The sequence below is a fragment of the Phoca vitulina genome, unplaced genomic scaffold (genome assembly GCF_004348235.1).
Source record: "Phoca vitulina isolate PV1807 unplaced genomic scaffold, GSC_HSeal_1.0 scaffold8, whole genome shotgun sequence".
Lineage (NCBI taxonomy): Eukaryota > Metazoa > Chordata > Mammalia > Carnivora > Phocidae > Phoca > Phoca vitulina.
The window spans coordinates 51,103,574-51,121,318 of NW_022589711.1; the positions used below are offsets into that span (position 1 = coordinate 51,103,574).

Consider the following 17,745-nt stretch of genomic DNA (forward strand, 5'->3'; position numbering starts at 1 on the left):
GTTGATATGTTCGTACAAATAACATACAAGTTGGGGTCTTGCGTGGGGACATACATCTTTAGTATTAGCTCTGTAAAAAGAACTGTCTTTAAGAACAGTGGTATCCACCCCAAACAAAGCATGAAAGTACAAGGTGATTTGCTGAGTTTAAAGCTGGGTGAGAAGCAGTCTCCCGTTAAATATCCTTTGGTGATTAGGAACCTCTCATTAAACATAAGGGGGAGGGGAAATGTCCTTGTAGACTCTAAGAATTTTAGCGCTAGAAGGGATATCAGAATATTTTTCGGAAGAAATTTGAGAGTTGGAGAAATGGAGTAATGTCCCCAAGATTAAACAGGAGAGTGATAGGGCAGAGGCCAGATGTTGTCTCCTATTTTCTGATTTGTACAATGGATAGCCTTTCCTGTATTTTCAGTTAATATTGGTTTCTCAGATGGTATAATTTATACTGTTGTAACATCCAAAGAGTACAAACTATTTTCAAACGTGCATTCTAATTTGCTAGCAACTAACTTGCTAATTCTCTAGCTAAGCAATTAGGTTAGTAACATAGATATGGAATAAGAAATAATCCCATGTTTATCTCAAGACCCAACCCTAACTTATCTAAGGGCTAATGTGCTCAGCTCTATTGGAGACTATATCTCTACTTAAACTCTCGTCCAGTTACTAGACATACCATTCAGGAAGAGCCATTGGCCTGTAGCTAGCATTTCTTGAATCAATTACTACTTAAATTACAGTCACAATATTTCTGGCTTTTTGACATTCTACAATAAGGTCCTTAATATAAATCAATCAACAGAAATTTGAGAATGATGGTATTCAGATAATTGGCCTAGAAGAGAAAATATGTGAAAGGGGCTTTGAAAAGATTCGAGGACTATGCAAATGAGAGATATTTCTTTCTTATTATTTTTCTCTAAGGAATCTTATGAACATTTTCATTTCAAAACAGATAATGGAAGATTGCAATGCAGACTACTACAAATTTGGGATGTCAGATTCAAACATCATAATAAAACCAGGACCAAAAGCCAGTTGGGTATGATTTGCTTTTTTAAAGCAGATGGCTCTTTCTCCTTTAAACTGGTAAATCTCCCCTGACTTTCACGTATTTTTATATTCCTATTATTTTGCCTTATCCTAACAGTGTCCATAAGTTTGCTCATTCCTTGATTCCTAAATATATCCCTTAATTTATTCATGAATCTGTCCTTTAATTTATTCAACAAACACTCACAGAGTGCCTATGTATGCTAGAGCACTATGCTATGTGCTAACGGATAGAGTGAATTCAAAGCTAGATGTGTTGGGCTCTGTGTTGGAGGAATACATGAGTGGGTAGAAAAATCCATATAGGTGCAAATAAGTGCAAGACAATGTGCTAAGTGCTATAATAAAGGCTGAAGAAAGAGCTGCAGGAGTCCAGAGGTGGGAGTGAATACTGTTTTTGAGAGACAGAAGCACCACTGATGAAGTGACCTGTGAACTTTGCCTGGAAGATAATTAGGATTTCTCTAGGCAGCCATGGGGAAGGGACTTGCAGACCAGACAACTTGAAGAAAGAATCGCCTTAGAGACAGGCAGAAAAGTATCAATGTTATGACAAATACACCACTTCATGATGTCCCTGGGTTCATTGCATAGCAAACCCTGTTTATTGGTGTGCACCTGCTAATAAATCTCACTTACAGGCATCTTATGCTCCCCTTTCTTGGTGCTCTCACAGAGTCCTGTGGAAGCCATAGCCATCTTGCGTCAGTTTCCATTTTCCTCAAGTCTGCAGAGGATGTCTGTGGTTGCTCAGATGGCAGGGGAGAATCACTTCCATGTCTACATGAAGGGTGCCCCGGAGATGCTGGCCAAGTTCTGCAAGTCTGAAACAGGTACTCATTTAATTGACCCTGTTCTCTTTCAGGAGGTAAAATATTTTAGAAGCCCAAATACATAAAATACACAAGTCTAAATCAATGAATGTGGAGGTGATTATTTTCTCAGTGAGCGAGAAGTGGGCCCAGTAGATCTGATAAGGCAGTGGTGAGAATTTCAAGGCAGACAGGCAGAGAGTATATATCTGGCTTTGGTCCATCCAGAAAAGTACAGCTACAATGGGGTATCAGGGAAGGAGATGTGAAGCAAACATCAGGAGCGAAAACAGGAAGCGACGTAAGGGTCCCCAGGAAGGGTAAGAATGAGGAACATGCACTGGGAGCCAATGGAACAGGTCTGGATACTGCACTTATCTTGCAGCTGGGAGGCTCCGCCCACCACCTCTGGGGGCTGTCACCATGTAAGGGCCTTGTGCAGATCAATGGAAGGAGAATATAGACAAGATAAATATCTTAGGAAAAAAAGTGATTAGAGTAAATTAGATGGTATTAGAGCAATGTAATTGATCATTTTCACAGCAATTTCATCTTTCTGGGCTAGATTTTCAGCTGATTTGTATTGTTTTTTAGTCTTATAAACATATGCACCCTCTAAGCGGCAGCCCAGATTTGTAAGAATATTGTTGCATTCAAATGAGTTCATTTGGATAAAATTGGTCTTTTTCTCCTGATTTTCATCTATATTCTCCTTATGATTGCTGATAGCCATCAGCTTGTGCACACAATTCTAGATTTGGCAGATGATTGCTTTAACTTCTTCCTCTACTTAGAGCCATTTTTACCTTAGAAGCAGCCCCTTTTTTCTGACTTTGATCTTTCTCAGAGCTCCCATTACCTCTACCACTCTATCTTTCACAGACTGATGGCCTATATTTTGCTGTTTAATTTTTTTTCACCCTCACAGATACAAGTATCTTCTTGAAATTTTAACTGGTGACTATTGCCCCTGTTCTATCGTGAGGGTTTGGGCCTGTCACTTCTTCTTTTTTTTAAAATTTTTTATTGTTATGTTAATCACCATACATTACATCATTAGTTTTTGATGTAGTGTTCCATGATTCATTGCTCATATAACACCCAGTGCTCCATGCAGAGCGTTCTGTCTTTAATACCCATCACCAGGCTAACTCATCCACCCACCCCCTTCCCGTCTAAAACCCTCAGTTTGTTTCTTAGAGTCCATAGTCTCTCATGGTTCGTCTCCCCCTCCAATTTCCCCCCCTTCATTCTTCCCATCCTGCTATCTTCTTCTTTTTTTTTTTTCTTCTTAACATATATTGCATTATTTGTTTCAGAGGTACAGATCTGTGATTCAACAGTCTTGCATAATTCCGGCCTGTCACTTCTCACCTCTCATCCTTCTGGTAGCACTTTCAATTCTTCTTATTGTCCTTACCTTAGATCTTTGACATATGCTAATAATGACTGCAGTGATTTCTCCCCCTGTATTTAAGAAATGGAGAGAGCCAAGATCTTCCTTGATCCCCACCCCCTGGAACATTTTAGAACTACAGAAAGTCTGAGCTAAATGGGAACATAGAGTTCCATACCCCCTCATTCTATGGATGGGGAAATTGAGGTATAGAAGAGAGAACTAACAAGCCCAAAGTCAGAGATCTAGTTGGCAGTAGAGTGGAGACTAGAAATCAAGTGTTTTGCTACCTAAGACACTATATACTTCCATTATGCTGTGCTTCTTTCTAATACCCTTATAGGTATTCTACAAACCGTAAAATTTTATCAATATTTTAATATTAGTTATGACTACTATACCAAAATACACAAATGTTGGCATTGTATCATCTGTCATCTAAAGCAGGGATTAGCAAGCTTTTCTGCAAAGAGCCAGGTAGAAAATACTTTAGATTTTGCAGGCCACATGGTATCGGTCTCAACCACTCAGCCCCAAAGCAGCCATAGATGGTAAACAAATGGGCATGGCTGCATTTCAATAAAACTTTATTTACAAAAACAAGCAATGGGCCAGATTTGGCCTGTAGTTTGCTGACTCCTGGTCTAGTGGATCAGCTGTTTCCCTCACTTTACCCATGTAGACCCAGTCCTGAGGCCTGTCCTTACTAAACCCAACCAGTGGATTTGACACCCAGTTAATGACCAGTGTATCTTTGGCATTCATTTCTGTCAGGATAATAAGAGCACACTGATGGAGTTGTTTGTGGCTTTTAGCTGGAGCTGTAGTTTTTCTATTAAAGTGTTTTTTGGAGTTTTAAAACAAGGGACAGTGACTGGATCCCAGAGTCTTGTTTAGGAGCTGGGTAGCCTTCAATGTGACCTTACATTTACCTCTTTCCTCTCACTTGATAGTACCCAAGGATTTCCCACAGAAACTGAAGAATTATACAGCACAAGGCTTCCGTGTCATTGCCCTTGCCCATAAAGACTTGAAGATGGAGAAGCTTTCAGAAGTACAGAAATTAGCCCGGTAAGGAACTCAGAAATCGGCACTAGAGTAAGCTCTGTGTACATCAGGTAAAAGAATGCTGGAGATGGCCAGGACAGCTCAAATCACAGGGAAGCCTCCTAGAGATGGAGACTCATCTCATCCAATCTCCTAATTTGGAAATAGGTGACTCTAAGCCATACTGGGAAAGACTTGCTGAGGTCACAATGCTGGTTGGTGGTAGAACAAGGATGGCAGTCCAGATCTTCTGACTCCCAGACATCCGTGAGCTATCTCTGCCCTGCGTTCCATCATCCCATCAAAAATAACCAACACTCCTTCAGCCTTGGAACATTATGTGGCTGAGTGACTGGGGGTCCTATCTCCTTAAAAGAAGGAGACAATGGGCACTGTGTCAGACTTCCTGCATCCTTCAGACCTGGATTCTTTCAGGGCTCAATAGTACACCTCCCTCAGATCTGGAGAGGTAGTGAGTGCGAGTTATATGAAATAGAATTCAGTATTCTTCATTACATTAAGGGTATAAGTTGTCCTCATTAGAGGATAATCTGCAGATTCTTTTTTTTAAATGTTTCTCAGTTTTTAAAGGTTATTTTTGAATTGTCTAAGACAAGGAATAGTGAAATAATGTGGAACATTGACTAACAAATTATCTATGCATTATCATCTTTGATTTTGTGTTGCTGATAGAGAGACGCTCATTTATATATAATTAGCACCTTTGCATAAGATGTGGATATCCTTGGTTCAGTGTAACTATTTACAACCTCTGTCCCTCAGCTCTAATGGAATCATTGTTCCTTCCTTACACTGTGTCTATTTCCCTCATCTCTAAAGTGTAGGATTGGATGATCTTTAAGGAACCTTTCAGCCACGACATTTTAATCTTCTAAATAGAATCACAAAGATCATTTTGAAATAAATTAATGGCACTCTCAGATTTAATATTCAAGGTGTTAGCTATTCTTAAGCAAGCATGAAGACCCATAACACACAGGATTTTATAACTTCAAGACAAAAAAATTTTAATAAGAAAAGCTAGGGTTATGTATGAAGAAAAATATTTATGTAGCTAGACAAGGCTAGTCACCACCCAGCTGCCATATACTAGTACAGTTGTGATGCTCTCATTTAAAAGTCACTAGAGAGATAGCCATTATTATAAATATAACAAAATAAGAAAGTGATGATACAATGTACTAGATTACTAACCATCTCAGATTTTCATAGAGAATATCAACCTCCTATTATGCTTCTTAAAATTTATTTGCTATTTTCAAACAGAGAAAAGGAAAAGTGTTTTGAGTGTTAGCACAATCAAATTATATTCAGCAAAGTTTCCCAATCAGGAGAATCAAAAACTTCTTTAAAGACTGGTATCATAAAAGGGAAGTAGAAGAGTTTCCTTTTTTTTAGAAAAAAAAAAAAAAACAACAAACTAGAAAACAGAAATACTTTATCAAAATTCCCTCTTTCATTGGTTTAGCAAATTTCTATTGAGCTTGACTCTGTGTGAGATGCTCTTCAAGACACTGAAGATTCAGAATTGAATAAAATAAAATCTTTGCCCTCAGAAGCTTATATCCTAACTGGGGGAGATAGATAATAATGCCATTTTACATGGACTGATCCGCGAGTCTTGTCAGGAGGTAACATTTGAACAGAGAAATGCATAAAATAAGGGAGCAAAGCATGTGGATATCCAGAGGAAGAACATTGCAGGCAGTAGGAAGAGTGGACACAAGGGTCCTGACACAGGATTTTGCTGGGAATGTTGCAGAGTAGCAAAAGGCCTAAGTGCCTGAATTGGTGAAAGAGGGGAAGAGTCGTAAAATAGAGACCAAAACCAGAATAAACTGGTGAGAAGATGTCTGGATCTTTCTTTTAGTTCTAGCCAATTAGAAAATATTAGTCCAATTTATAATAGAAACTCATGAAGTTAAATGATGGGAATTTAACACAATCTGTATTAGGTATATCTTCTTTTATAATATTCTCTGAGATCACTAAGGCAGGATTCATATCTAATTATTTGAGTATTCACTGAAGTGCCTACTATAAGGTCTAAAACAGAGTAGTTATTTGGTGAATGGACTTTTGAATGAAGATTTGGTAAATTGTTCTCTACTCCAGAGAGAAGTTTCTTTTTTTTTTTTTAAGATTTTATTTATTTATTTGACAGAGAGAGGGAACACAAGTAGGGGGAGTGGGAGAGAGAGAAGCAGGCTTCCCGCTGAGCATGGAGCCCAATGTGGGGCTCGATCCCAGGACCCTGGGATCATGACCTGAGCCGAAGGCAGCCACTTAACCAACGGAGCCACCCAAGTGCCCCCGGAGAGAAGTTTCTTTACCATGTTCCCATCTAAGTTTGAGTTATATTTTTCACCAAGAAATCCATCTCTGATCTTTCTCCTAAAGAAGGCTTACTGACCATGTGTTTATTTCCTCTTTCTCCCAAGTTTCACCAACACGATAGAAAAGAAACAATATCAAAGAAAACTAGACAAGCGATAAGTGCAGATGAGAGATTTCTGTGTTTCCCTAAAATGTGAAGGAAGTGGGGGGGGGAGTGGCAACTGAATCAGCAGATGGAAAAAGCATAGTCTACACCCTGTCAGAGAGAGAGATGGCGGGAGAGGGAAGTTGCTTCACCTTGTGGAACCTGAGAGGCTGAGACTCAGCTCTGTCACATATTGTGGAAGATGGAGGTGGTACGGGACCCAACATCGGGGTTGATTGACAGAACACAGCAAGGTTAGATCCCTAGGTCTCCCTCTCCTTCTGCAATATTAACTCCTCTCTGGACAGAAAAAGAAACAATGTGAGATTAAGAAGGAGATCTTGGCCCCCACATTTACTTTTTAAAAAGTCACCTGACATTTACTCCATTCCTGAGGAGAGGGTCCCCATAATGAATGTAACCCAGTTAGACAGGAAGCTTCCAATTTCAAATTCTGAACACTTTTCAAATGCTTGGTTGATGTCATGTATTTTCTGGAGGTTACGGATGGAGGTTGAAATGAATGATTCCATATCCGACTATTACCATGGTATCTCATATGCAGTACATACTTAATCAATGTCTAACTAAAATGATTACAAGGTCAAAAAAAGGTCTTTGAAACTATATATATATATATATATATATATATATATATATATATATATAATTAACAAAAGTTTTAAAAACCAACAGAAGAATTGGTAGATAAGCACATTGTTTTTAAAAATGGAGTTGAAACTGGGAGAAGTTGCCAAAAGATATAGAAGTGGTTGCCTCTGGGAAGGAGAAGGGGTGAGGGGGTGTGGAGATAGGGACTATTGGTTTTCATCATAAGCTTTGAGTTCTTTCTGATTTTTAAAACATATGCATGTATTATGTTGATAAAACTTAGAAATTTTTTTAAAAGGAAAAAATAAAGTTCAACTGTCAAGACTACATAAATAAGTTTTAAAATTGATTTTCTCCTGAATCCAAAGAGAGAAGGCAGAGTCAGAGATGACATTTCTGGGACTTCTCATAATGGAGAATCGCTTGAAAAAGGAAACCAAACCAGTCTTGAAGGAACTGAGTGAAGCCCACATCAGGACGGTGATGATTACTGGTGCGTGTTTCTGGAGGCTTGACACATTCAATGTATCCCAGGAATCAGAAAAGACCATGTGAGCTGAGTGGGTTCATGTGGCTGAGAGAAAAGGAAAAATGCTTAGCTGTCATTTGTTACCTTGGGCTCCCATTACCCTGGCACATGAGCAGCAGCCCTAACATGACCATAAGCTTTGGTAGCAGGGATCATACTTCATTCTCTATGTCTAATGTCCCCTCTCCCTACCCAGGCTTGGCACAGTGCCAGTCAGCTCACCATAAATGTTTAAACACAAGAATAGATATGTGCTCATCAGGAACCTCAGTGAGACTTCTGTGGAAAGGGTGTAAAGACTCTACTGGATTGTCCTTCAGGTCTGTGGGGCAGGCATGGCATATGCTGATCCAACGCAAGCATGGCTCAGCTTTCAGTGTTCTGTTCTCTGCTTGATGATAATCCATGTTCCAAGGATGGTTCCATGTTATGAGAGTGGGCCTGTGTTACCTTCACTGCTCAGGGCTGTCAGTCTCCTGAAGATCTGTCATAAAGTGCTTAACCATGTCTTTCTTCATTCGTGCTTATTTTGGAAATATGCAATGTTCAGGACATGATGCTATTGTGGGAGGGAGATACAGACATAGATTTTGACCACTAGGGACAGACAGGCTTAGGCAAGAGGTTCCACCCACCAAATGGTTATAAAATAAAGCAGATAGAGGGAAATGCCCCCAAACAGCACCAGCAATGTGGTATGGCCACTCAGAAGAGGCAGAGCTCAGTTCTGGCTGCTGAGAGATTTATACAGAAAACAAGCTGACTCTCTTTGTCATCTAGGTGACAACCTTCAAACAGCCATTACTGTGGCAAAGAATTCTGAAATGATTCCTAGAGGAAGCCAAGTGATCCTTGTCGAAGCCAATGAACCAGAAAATTTTGTTCCTGCCTCTGTGACTTGGCAGCTGGTCGAGAACCAAGAGAATGGACTGGAGAAGAGTGTGAGCAAATGTTAGAAAGCCCCTTGGTGGCCTGCGCTGATGGCATATAGTCCTGGTCCCAGCAGCCTTCTCTCAGCATTAGAAGTCACCACGGTCAAAACCCCTCACAGCTGTCCAGAGTTCTGCAGTTTGCAAAGCATTTAGCATTTCCACCAGTACTTCTCAGCCCTGGCTGTGCAAAAAAATCACCTGGAAGAGTTTTTAAGCTTCCAGTGTCAAGGCTTCATTGATTAAATCCAAATCTCTGGGCTAGGAGCTTGCACTAGCCCTTTTCTCCCCAAGATTCTGATATGCAGTCATGGCTGAGAACCAATGATTTACACCCGTATTTCCCATTTGATTTTCGCAGTTAGCCTATACAGTTGACAAACTGTTCATTTCGCAAATGAGAAAACTGAGGCCCAGCAAGGTAAGCTTACCCAAAACACACAACTGGCAAGTTGCAGAGCAGGAAATAAAATTTAAGTCTGTCTGATTGCACCCAGATCCATGGGTATTTAGATTGTGCTGTGCCCATGACATGAAGTTAACAGGTGTTGGGCTTCTCTAGATAGCAAGCTTCCTATGATTTTGTGAAGAAAATGAGTTGCAGCCTGACATCCCATCACTAAATGTAGCACCTCTGCCTATATGTGAGTTCAAGGAGATGGTCCTCCAAGTGGTAAATTACAAAAATGCTCCCTTCCACAAGACTGACCAGCCCCTTGGATTGTTAAGTGTAGAGTAGGCCTTGTTCAGTATACAAACTGCACAACTGTACAGAGTGACTTTGCCCCTACTTGGCTCAAACCCCATTGCATTGGCTGTAAAAGATGGCAGCTCTCTCTATGTTTTCAGCAGATTTCTGGTGCTTATTTCCTTGCAAACTCACTTGCTTCTGTGTTAATGCATGTTGCCTCAATTACATTATGTGATAAAACTCAGGTCTTCACTAATTTTTAACAAACAGTCCACTCACACTACCCATTCACCTGTGTAATACCTTTACTGAATTTTTGGTTGTTGCTGGGAGAAGTCACATCACAGTCTCAGGCTTTCCCGTCCTCTCTGGCTCCCTCCCACCACACTTTCCTTCTCCAGCTTTCCAGTGAGAACAAGAGGAATTCTGTCCTTACCTCATGTGGAATGCTTTAAGCATATCTTTTGTTGGCTGTTTTGCAATGAGGGATGGAAAGGGAGGGGTGTATTGCTTTGCCTCCCAATTCAGCACATCAAAATATTTTTCTTCCCAAAACAATGCTTTCCCTCAGATGGATCCTTCTAATGAAAAAAATTTCTCACCTTTTACACTATTTGAACTCAGAGTCTTACACTAATGTAAGGACCTCTGAGAAATGTTGCATGAAAAAACGTGATCAGCTGTTGGCACAATGAGTGCATGTGCATTCACTGGGGCTCTTTCTTGGGGCTGACTGGGGGGGCTAGAATGCAGTGATGGGACACACTGATAGGTGGAGGGCAGGAGAGAAAGGGTTTCAGCAAAGGAGTCGAACTGGTGCAATGGCACATAGGGTATGCAAGAGGAGCTGGGCACCGTGAGGGAACGTGTCACCTGTTGAGGTGGGGAAAAGGCAAGTGCTATAAGGAGTTAGGCTCCAAAGAAGGAGTCTTCCTATTTTACAGGGAAGAAATTGGGGCATGATGTGTGAATGAATGAATGAACGAATGGTAAAAGATGTTAGGAAATAAAAGTCTGCATGAAGAGGAGAAGAAAGAGAAGGAAAGAATGTTTTCTACTCTTCCTTGGAATCATTAACTGGTACCTTGGAAGGATTTCCTTAGTAGACTAATATCACATGTATTATCTCCTAGGACAAGATCCCAAGCATTATGTTGTCAATGTCTCATATGTTCATATAATTTGGGGAGGACATTAGGAGTGTCTTCTTTATCCGAGTCTAAGTTCCATGGACAAATTACACATTATGTATTTGCTGGCCTTCCCACCGTTATGTAATTTAAACACACTTCCTTCCATAAAACACAGGAAAGCAGAGACATTCCTTGAGAACCCATGTGGAAACTATGCCCTTTTAAATTTAGGAAACCTACCTTAACATTGGGAACAGTTCAGTGCCTGATGGAGCAAGAGGGAGCTGTTACCATTTTGCAATGAGTGGGAAATCATACCAAGTGATATTTCAGCATTTCAACAGCTTGCTTCCAAAAGTAAGTACTGGTGAAATGAAATGTTTTGTTTTGCTCTCAAATTAGTGAGTCAAAAAAGAAGAGAGAAGTGAAGGTGATGATCAGTGAGGTTATCTCAGATTTGGGGAATAAACATCCCCAAAGGGGCACTGCTCCTTCAGAAGTTCTCTAGCCCTACCTGGTCCTGCATATGTGCATGACCCCTTCTTCAGAGTCTGAGCTCTGGTCCAGCTCCTCACCCTCATGGCCAGCCCAATCTCAGCCTTCTTCCATCTCTCCCTCCCCAGCAAGGAGTATCTCCAAATAGTTCCAAATGCGCTGCCTGTTTTGTGGGTCAGCCTCTCTGAAAGCCACCAACTCAATGTCAGGCTGAGCTCTATTCCCCGTCCTGTCTGGATTCTTAAATTACAGCAGCAGGAAACAAAAGCCCATGGTTTATTTTCAAAATCATTTGTTATCTTGTCCTCTGCGTGTCTATTTAAAAATAGTGCCATGCAGGGTTGTACTGTCAGTGTGAAGGAGATAAGTGGAGCACAAGCTGAGGGCAGCAACCATCTGTAAGCAGTTTCTTGAAAATTCTGTTGCCTTACCAGTCAAGGACCATTGAATCTCGACCCCAGAGGCTTCTAGAAAGCTGTTAGTGCAGTTCCTCCTTGAGGAGTTGGGGCAGCTGAGATTCAGAGAGGTAAGGTCCCTTGTGGAAGGTTTGCCCAGCTAGTTGGACCAGAGCTGAGAATAGAACCTTGGTTCTCCACTCTTCATCTGTTTCTTTTCCTTTACCTATGCTGCAATTGTGGAGATGGTGTTTAGTAAAAAGAACTATATTTCCTTAAGCATTTTTGTCCTATATGCTCTGCTGCTTTCCAGTTATTAACTCAAGGTTATCCCATCTCAGAAAAATGGCCTGGAAGGAAGTCATAACGTTGTGATGGGGGATGAAAGTGAAAGTTGAATAGTAAAGCACCGAGTCCCCGTTCTCCCTGTCCTGACATTTGGGCTAATGACATACTGCCCAAGGCTATATTCAAACAGTGGCCAGGAATGATTTTCAGGGCTGTTCTTTTATTTAAAAAGTGTACTTCATCCTAACCTTATTGTAATAGTTGTTTTTCTCTTTAGATTCTGGTGAATGGAACCATTTTTGCAAGAATGTCTCCTGGACAGAAATCTAGTCTTGTTGAAGAATTTCAAAAATTAAAGTAAGTATTATTGCTTGAAAGAGGAGAGTGTATTCGTTATCTATTGCTGTGTAACAAATTACCTCCAGATTTAGTAGCTTAGAATAACACTATTTATTATTTTTCATTTCTATGGGTCAGAAATCCAGGTGTGCTGAATGGAGTCTTCTGGCTCCGGGTCTCTCACAAGGCTGCCATCAGGTGTCTGCCAGGACTGCAGCTCCCTCAGCGCTGGAGTTGGAGGGGCCTGCCACCAGCCTCTCTTGCATATTGTTGACAGGATTTAGATCCTGTGGGTGGTTGGGCTAAGAGTCCCAGTTTTCCATTGGCTGTTGGACAGAAGCCACCCACAGTTCCTTGCTACATAGGTCATTTCATAAGGCAGTTCACAGTGTGGTAGCTAGCTTCCACAAGAGTGAGCAAGCAAAAAGAGATAGAGTGAGAGAGAGAGAGATCAGTATTTTTTATATCCTCATCTTAGAAGTGATATCCCATTACTTTTGCTAAATTATTTTTATGAGAAACAAGTCACTAGGTCCAGCCCCCACTCAAGGAAGTGCTTTATACAACATTATGAATACCAAGAAGTGGCAATCACAGAGACCTTCCATTTTGGGAGCTGTCTATCCCAGACAGCATTCCTTCTGTGGCCTCTACAGCATAACTTAGAGGAAGATTCTCGGCTTGAATGTGGAGAATAGAAAAAATAGGGGCTTGTGTAGTTCAGAACAGGAAAAATGGGGAAGCGTGTGAGTCATCATCTGGAATTACTTAAGGTTGGTCCATTAGAAGATATGTGAATGATTTCAGGTCTTCTAGGAAAGAGGTGGAGTGATATTTTCACTTTATCTGACCCTGCTTGGGTTTGGGTATGGAGGCCAAAAAAAAAAAAAAAGTCCTTTCTTATGTCCTTTAAAAAGTATAGATGACTGAGTCACATCAGAATGAAATAGTTCTTGAGACCAGACCTACCTATAACTTTCTGGGAATGTTACAATTTCTGGGCTACAGATTTCTGGAAAGTGAAAAGGAAAGGAGAACAGTGAAACTTCACATAATTGCCAAGAAGTAGTAGGTAAAATCAGGAGACTGACTTTCACTATTATTTTTTGTTGCCAAAGCATTCTTAGAGAAGTTTTAAGAAACTGCCTATCAACTCCCATAATGCATTGAGGCTGGGTTAGTAACCGGTGTCTAAAATGACTATTTTACTTACATGGTCATTATATGATAGTGGCTGAAGAAAGTAATTTTACCCTTCTCAAATGTCTAAGAAATTTTGTCAATTTATATGCTTACTTTTGAAAAGTTATATTCCCTTAAAGAAAAATCAATTCAGGAAGATAGATGCTACCTCAGAATGAACTGTCTTCTCAATTTCCCCATCTTACTCCTTCTGCCTTTATCACTGGCAATGCACATAAGGTTGTTCAAGTTCTTGCCTGCATTCAGGAAACACTAGAAGATGTAAGATTCTTTGTGTGCTGTAAAGACTAAATAGGTGCTTCAAGCTTGAAGAAAGGAAGCCACTTCAGCAAATGTGTGTAGTCATGACACACACGTGAGCACATGAAATGTTCATAGGGGGATCTTCATGTCTAGCAGCCAAATATTAGGTCGAACCTCATGAGTTAGTTTACATTTGACAATTTTCAACTTATAAAAATGACCATTTCTTATGTGCCAACTAATAATAAGGAAATTGTCTGAGAACTTCATTTTTTGCCTGTATTGATTTTGTTGTTTTGTGTGTTTTTGGCAAATTGTCTCTGAGCCTTTAATAGTATTGCCATTAATCAATACCTGTAATGTATTATTTACCTATAAGAGAAGACAGAGTGTGTCCTGCATCAGAAATTCCTTTTCTTTTGCAACAGCTTTATATTTACTCTTCTATTTATATTGTTGTGTTTGCGCATCAAACCAGTACAGCACATTATCTCATATCACTCCAGGGTGCATCAAGATTATGTGTCTATATCTCTGGTTCTATCTGTTCAACCATTTCCCACGCATTTCTCCTCCTAGTGTCTAAACTCTAAACTTTCAATGGTGTCAGCCACCAAATCACAGATGGATTAGGTTGTATCCGTGCGCTAGGGGTAGGAAGTGTGTGATTATGGCTGTATGCTCTGAAGCTTATCCATAGTCGATACAATCACCCAGGACTTCTTTTGAAATGTATAATCATCTTGGTGGATGTCTTTGGCAGAATCACTACCCTTTCTATGTGATTGAAACAATTTAAATAATACAATGACCTTATTCCTCCAGGAATATAACTCTCCAAGTCATTTTCCATCAGCCTGATTCCACGTGTGTTCAAAACACACACACACACACACACACACACACACATTGCATGTGAGTTGGTTGTGATGAAAATTATCCAAGTGAGGCATTAAGGCATTAATTTTTCTCATGGTTTCCCTTACAGTTACTATGTGGCCATGTGTGGAGATGGGGCTAATGACTGTGGGGTGAGTAGAAATGACTTCAACCAATGGAGGTGGTTCCCTACTGTCCCTTTTGAGGACCCCACAGTTCCCCGGGGTCTGTCTCTTCACCACTCTGCCAGCAATCACTTCATCAGTTTGCTGTTTACATTCCCCACACCCGAGTGTTGGCTGAATGCTGAGAGGTGTAAAGCCGGATGAGCCACTTCCGCTGTTTTCTGACAACTCCTAGGATAAAAAGGACAAGGAGACTACTTAGACTCTTGTAGTTCAGACCCAGAAGGGACTTTACAAGATGAGCTGGTTTAAATCTCTCATGTTATCAAATAAAAGTGAAAATCAGGGAGGTGAATTCTTTTTTCTTTTTCTTTTCTTTTCTTTTCTTTTCTTTTCTTTTCTTGTCTTTTTCTTTTTATTTATTTATTTATTTTGCCTGAAGTCACACAACTTGGTAAAGGCTTAGTGAAAAAAAACATTTGAAATGGATGATTTAAAGTTTTGAATTATGTATAAACTGCATTTTTTTTCCTGCTAAACTTCTCCAGGGTTAGTTTCTAAAAGTTGGCTTTAACCCCAAATTCTTACCATCAGTGAAATCATAGACCAAATTATTTGGCTATTACAAACTATAACAAGCCTAAATTAATGATTCTCAGCAGATTACTTCCCATACACGGTAGAAGGCAGCACATGTTTTAGATTCTGAGTTTTGAAGATACGTTGAAACAGTAGCCTACCTTGAAGATTTGTGTACATAAGAAAATATTTTCAGTACAAAACTGAAGAAAATTGCTTTGTATTTCCAAAGCCTATTAGATACTTAAGATCTAGGTAGTTGTTTTACTTTCTTTTTACATATTTTCTTCAAAGTTCTGTGAAAAACTGTGCTCACATTTAAAGATCTATTATAAATTTTTCTACCTTACGCTTCATGAGAAGCCAGTTGTTAGTCTGCTCTTCAAAACCTAAAATGAGTACCCATTCCCATAGTTACGTAGAATTTAGAACAAAAGAACTAATAAGTGTTAAAAAGGACATAGTCTCTGCCTCCCTAAAATTCATTATCTGGTTGGGGAAAGAATCTTGCATAATATTAACCCAAACATAAAGTAGATGGTCTTAAAATATGTAATAGAGAAACAAAATACTAAGGAAGAAAAGAGGAAAAAGCAAATATTCTAATACTTATCGAACAGGAATTTCATGGTAACAAGATACTTTGCAGTACTACAGAACCACAGAAGTACAAAATCCCATTTTATGCTCATACAATTCTTGTAGGATTAAGAACTTGCTGGTCTGTTAATTAGCCACTGTCTGCTCTGTGCACTCTCTGGGCTGCTTCCAGTCTTGATGAGAATGAATCAGCCTTTATTTTAGTGAGGCAACACATGGTCTGGAATGATCTATGATGTGTATGATCTGGTCCCTGTCTCCAGTGAAGATGCTTTACGCCCCGTACTTCATCCCAGCAGTTAGCTGGTTGGCTAGATCAGGCCACCCAGGAAAAGTGGGGATTAGATACTTTTCCTTTTGTTCGTGAAGATGGCCTGCTGAGTGGTAAGAATTGTGATAGGGAAGGCCCCCCACAAATGTCCACCCAAATGCTGTCACCTTTTTCATGGACTTCTTGAATGAGTGCTTCCATTTTCTTATGACATCTACATCCCCACAACCAATGCACACACACAAGAACACACCCACCCCTCTTCTACCTCAGGATCATTGTTTATCTGCTGCCTCCTTAGTTAATGACTTCCTGGATTAGGAGAGGGAGGGTACTCCAGGTGGAGGGACAGCATAAGCACAGACCTGGGGCTGGAAGGCTACAGTGTTATAAACTCGACAATGTAAAGAATAGCCTCATGGTGCTTGAAGAGTTAGAGCCTGGCCCGAGGAGTCCTGGGTGTAACATGGATTTATCATTGTAGGCTTTGAAAATGGCTCACGCGGGCATTTCGCTGTCAGAGCAGGAGGCGTCTGTGGCCTCCCATTTCACCTCAAAAACTGCCAACATCGAGTGCGTGCCTCAGCTCATAAAGTAAGCCACCTCTTCCCTTTCCACCCTCATGACCGATGGGATCATTATCTGACTTTGGACAGAACTCAACCATAATTTAAAGCGATAAATTTCACAACAGAGGTATGGGTAAAGTGCTACCAGAGCACCAGTGAAGGGGCCATTCGTGCTGCTTGGGAATGCTGGTAAAAGCCACCCAAAAAGTGACTTTTGCTGAGGCTTACAGGATGAAAGGTGATGTCATGTGGATAGTTGAAAGGTGGAGTTGATATTTAAAAACCAATTGCATTTCTTCCTTCTCCTCTCCCTTATTTTGTATGTTGGGTGCATAGTGGAAACTTCCTCACTGGGATTGGGGTGGGTGAGGAAGCATAAAGGGAACACTGCATCAGATAGCTTCCCCAAATAGTGTTACCTCTCCAAGATACAAGTCGGCGAATATCCAAAATGATCACATGAAAGACTATATTCGAGGGAAGGGGAAGGAATTAAAGACCTGATTTTCTCAGTACCTCCCTCACCTCGCCTCGATTCTCATTGCTGATTTTGTCTCTACTCATATTTGAAATGTACCTAAGAACAAAACATTAGGTTTTATATTTTGTTCACAAATCTTGTTCACCTGTAGCTTCCTATAACACTGCTGGGTAACTTCAGTCTATCTTCATGGCCAGTGGTCTGAAAGACATCACCAAAACTTGAGATTTATTCAAAAAGGATGATCATGAAGTTCTCCAGCATGTCCCTTGGTGCATCTGTGCATCTGAATGGGCAATTACTAGCAGGAATCACTCACCTAAAGGTGCCAGTCTTGAAATTCCATGTCCGTGTCTGGTTGCATAGCAGTGAGACAGCTTGACACATCTCCCTGATCCCGGGGTGCATGTACCTGTGTCCTTCCACACCCTGAAACATCAGCACCTCCCCTGCCTCTAGAGCAGCTCCTTTTCCTAATTCCTGTGTTCTCTGGTCCTCCGAGCCCTGAGAACCTCAGAACGCTTTGAACTCTTTCCCTTCTTTGCCCATAGCCAAGCAGGCATTGTGTTT

General features: G+C 40.5%; 1 protein-coding gene across 1 annotated transcript in view; it reads left to right on the forward strand.

The window, feature by feature from the left end:
* Positions 1-17,745, forward strand: part of ATP13A5 (ATPase 13A5) — a 107,659-nt gene that overhangs the window by 53,260 nt on the left and 36,654 nt on the right. Inside the window, exons 16-24 of the mRNA XM_032406261.1 lie at positions 959-1,045; positions 1,733-1,889; positions 4,218-4,335; positions 7,795-7,919; positions 8,736-8,896; positions 10,940-11,065; positions 12,164-12,243; positions 14,660-14,702; positions 16,610-16,719. Of these exons, the coding sequence (XP_032262152.1) occupies positions 959-1,045; positions 1,733-1,889; positions 4,218-4,335; positions 7,795-7,919; positions 8,736-8,896; positions 10,940-11,065; positions 12,164-12,243; positions 14,660-14,702; positions 16,610-16,719 (1,007 nt within the window). The remainder of the gene's footprint in view (positions 1-958; positions 1,046-1,732; positions 1,890-4,217; positions 4,336-7,794; positions 7,920-8,735; positions 8,897-10,939; positions 11,066-12,163; positions 12,244-14,659; positions 14,703-16,609; positions 16,720-17,745) is intronic.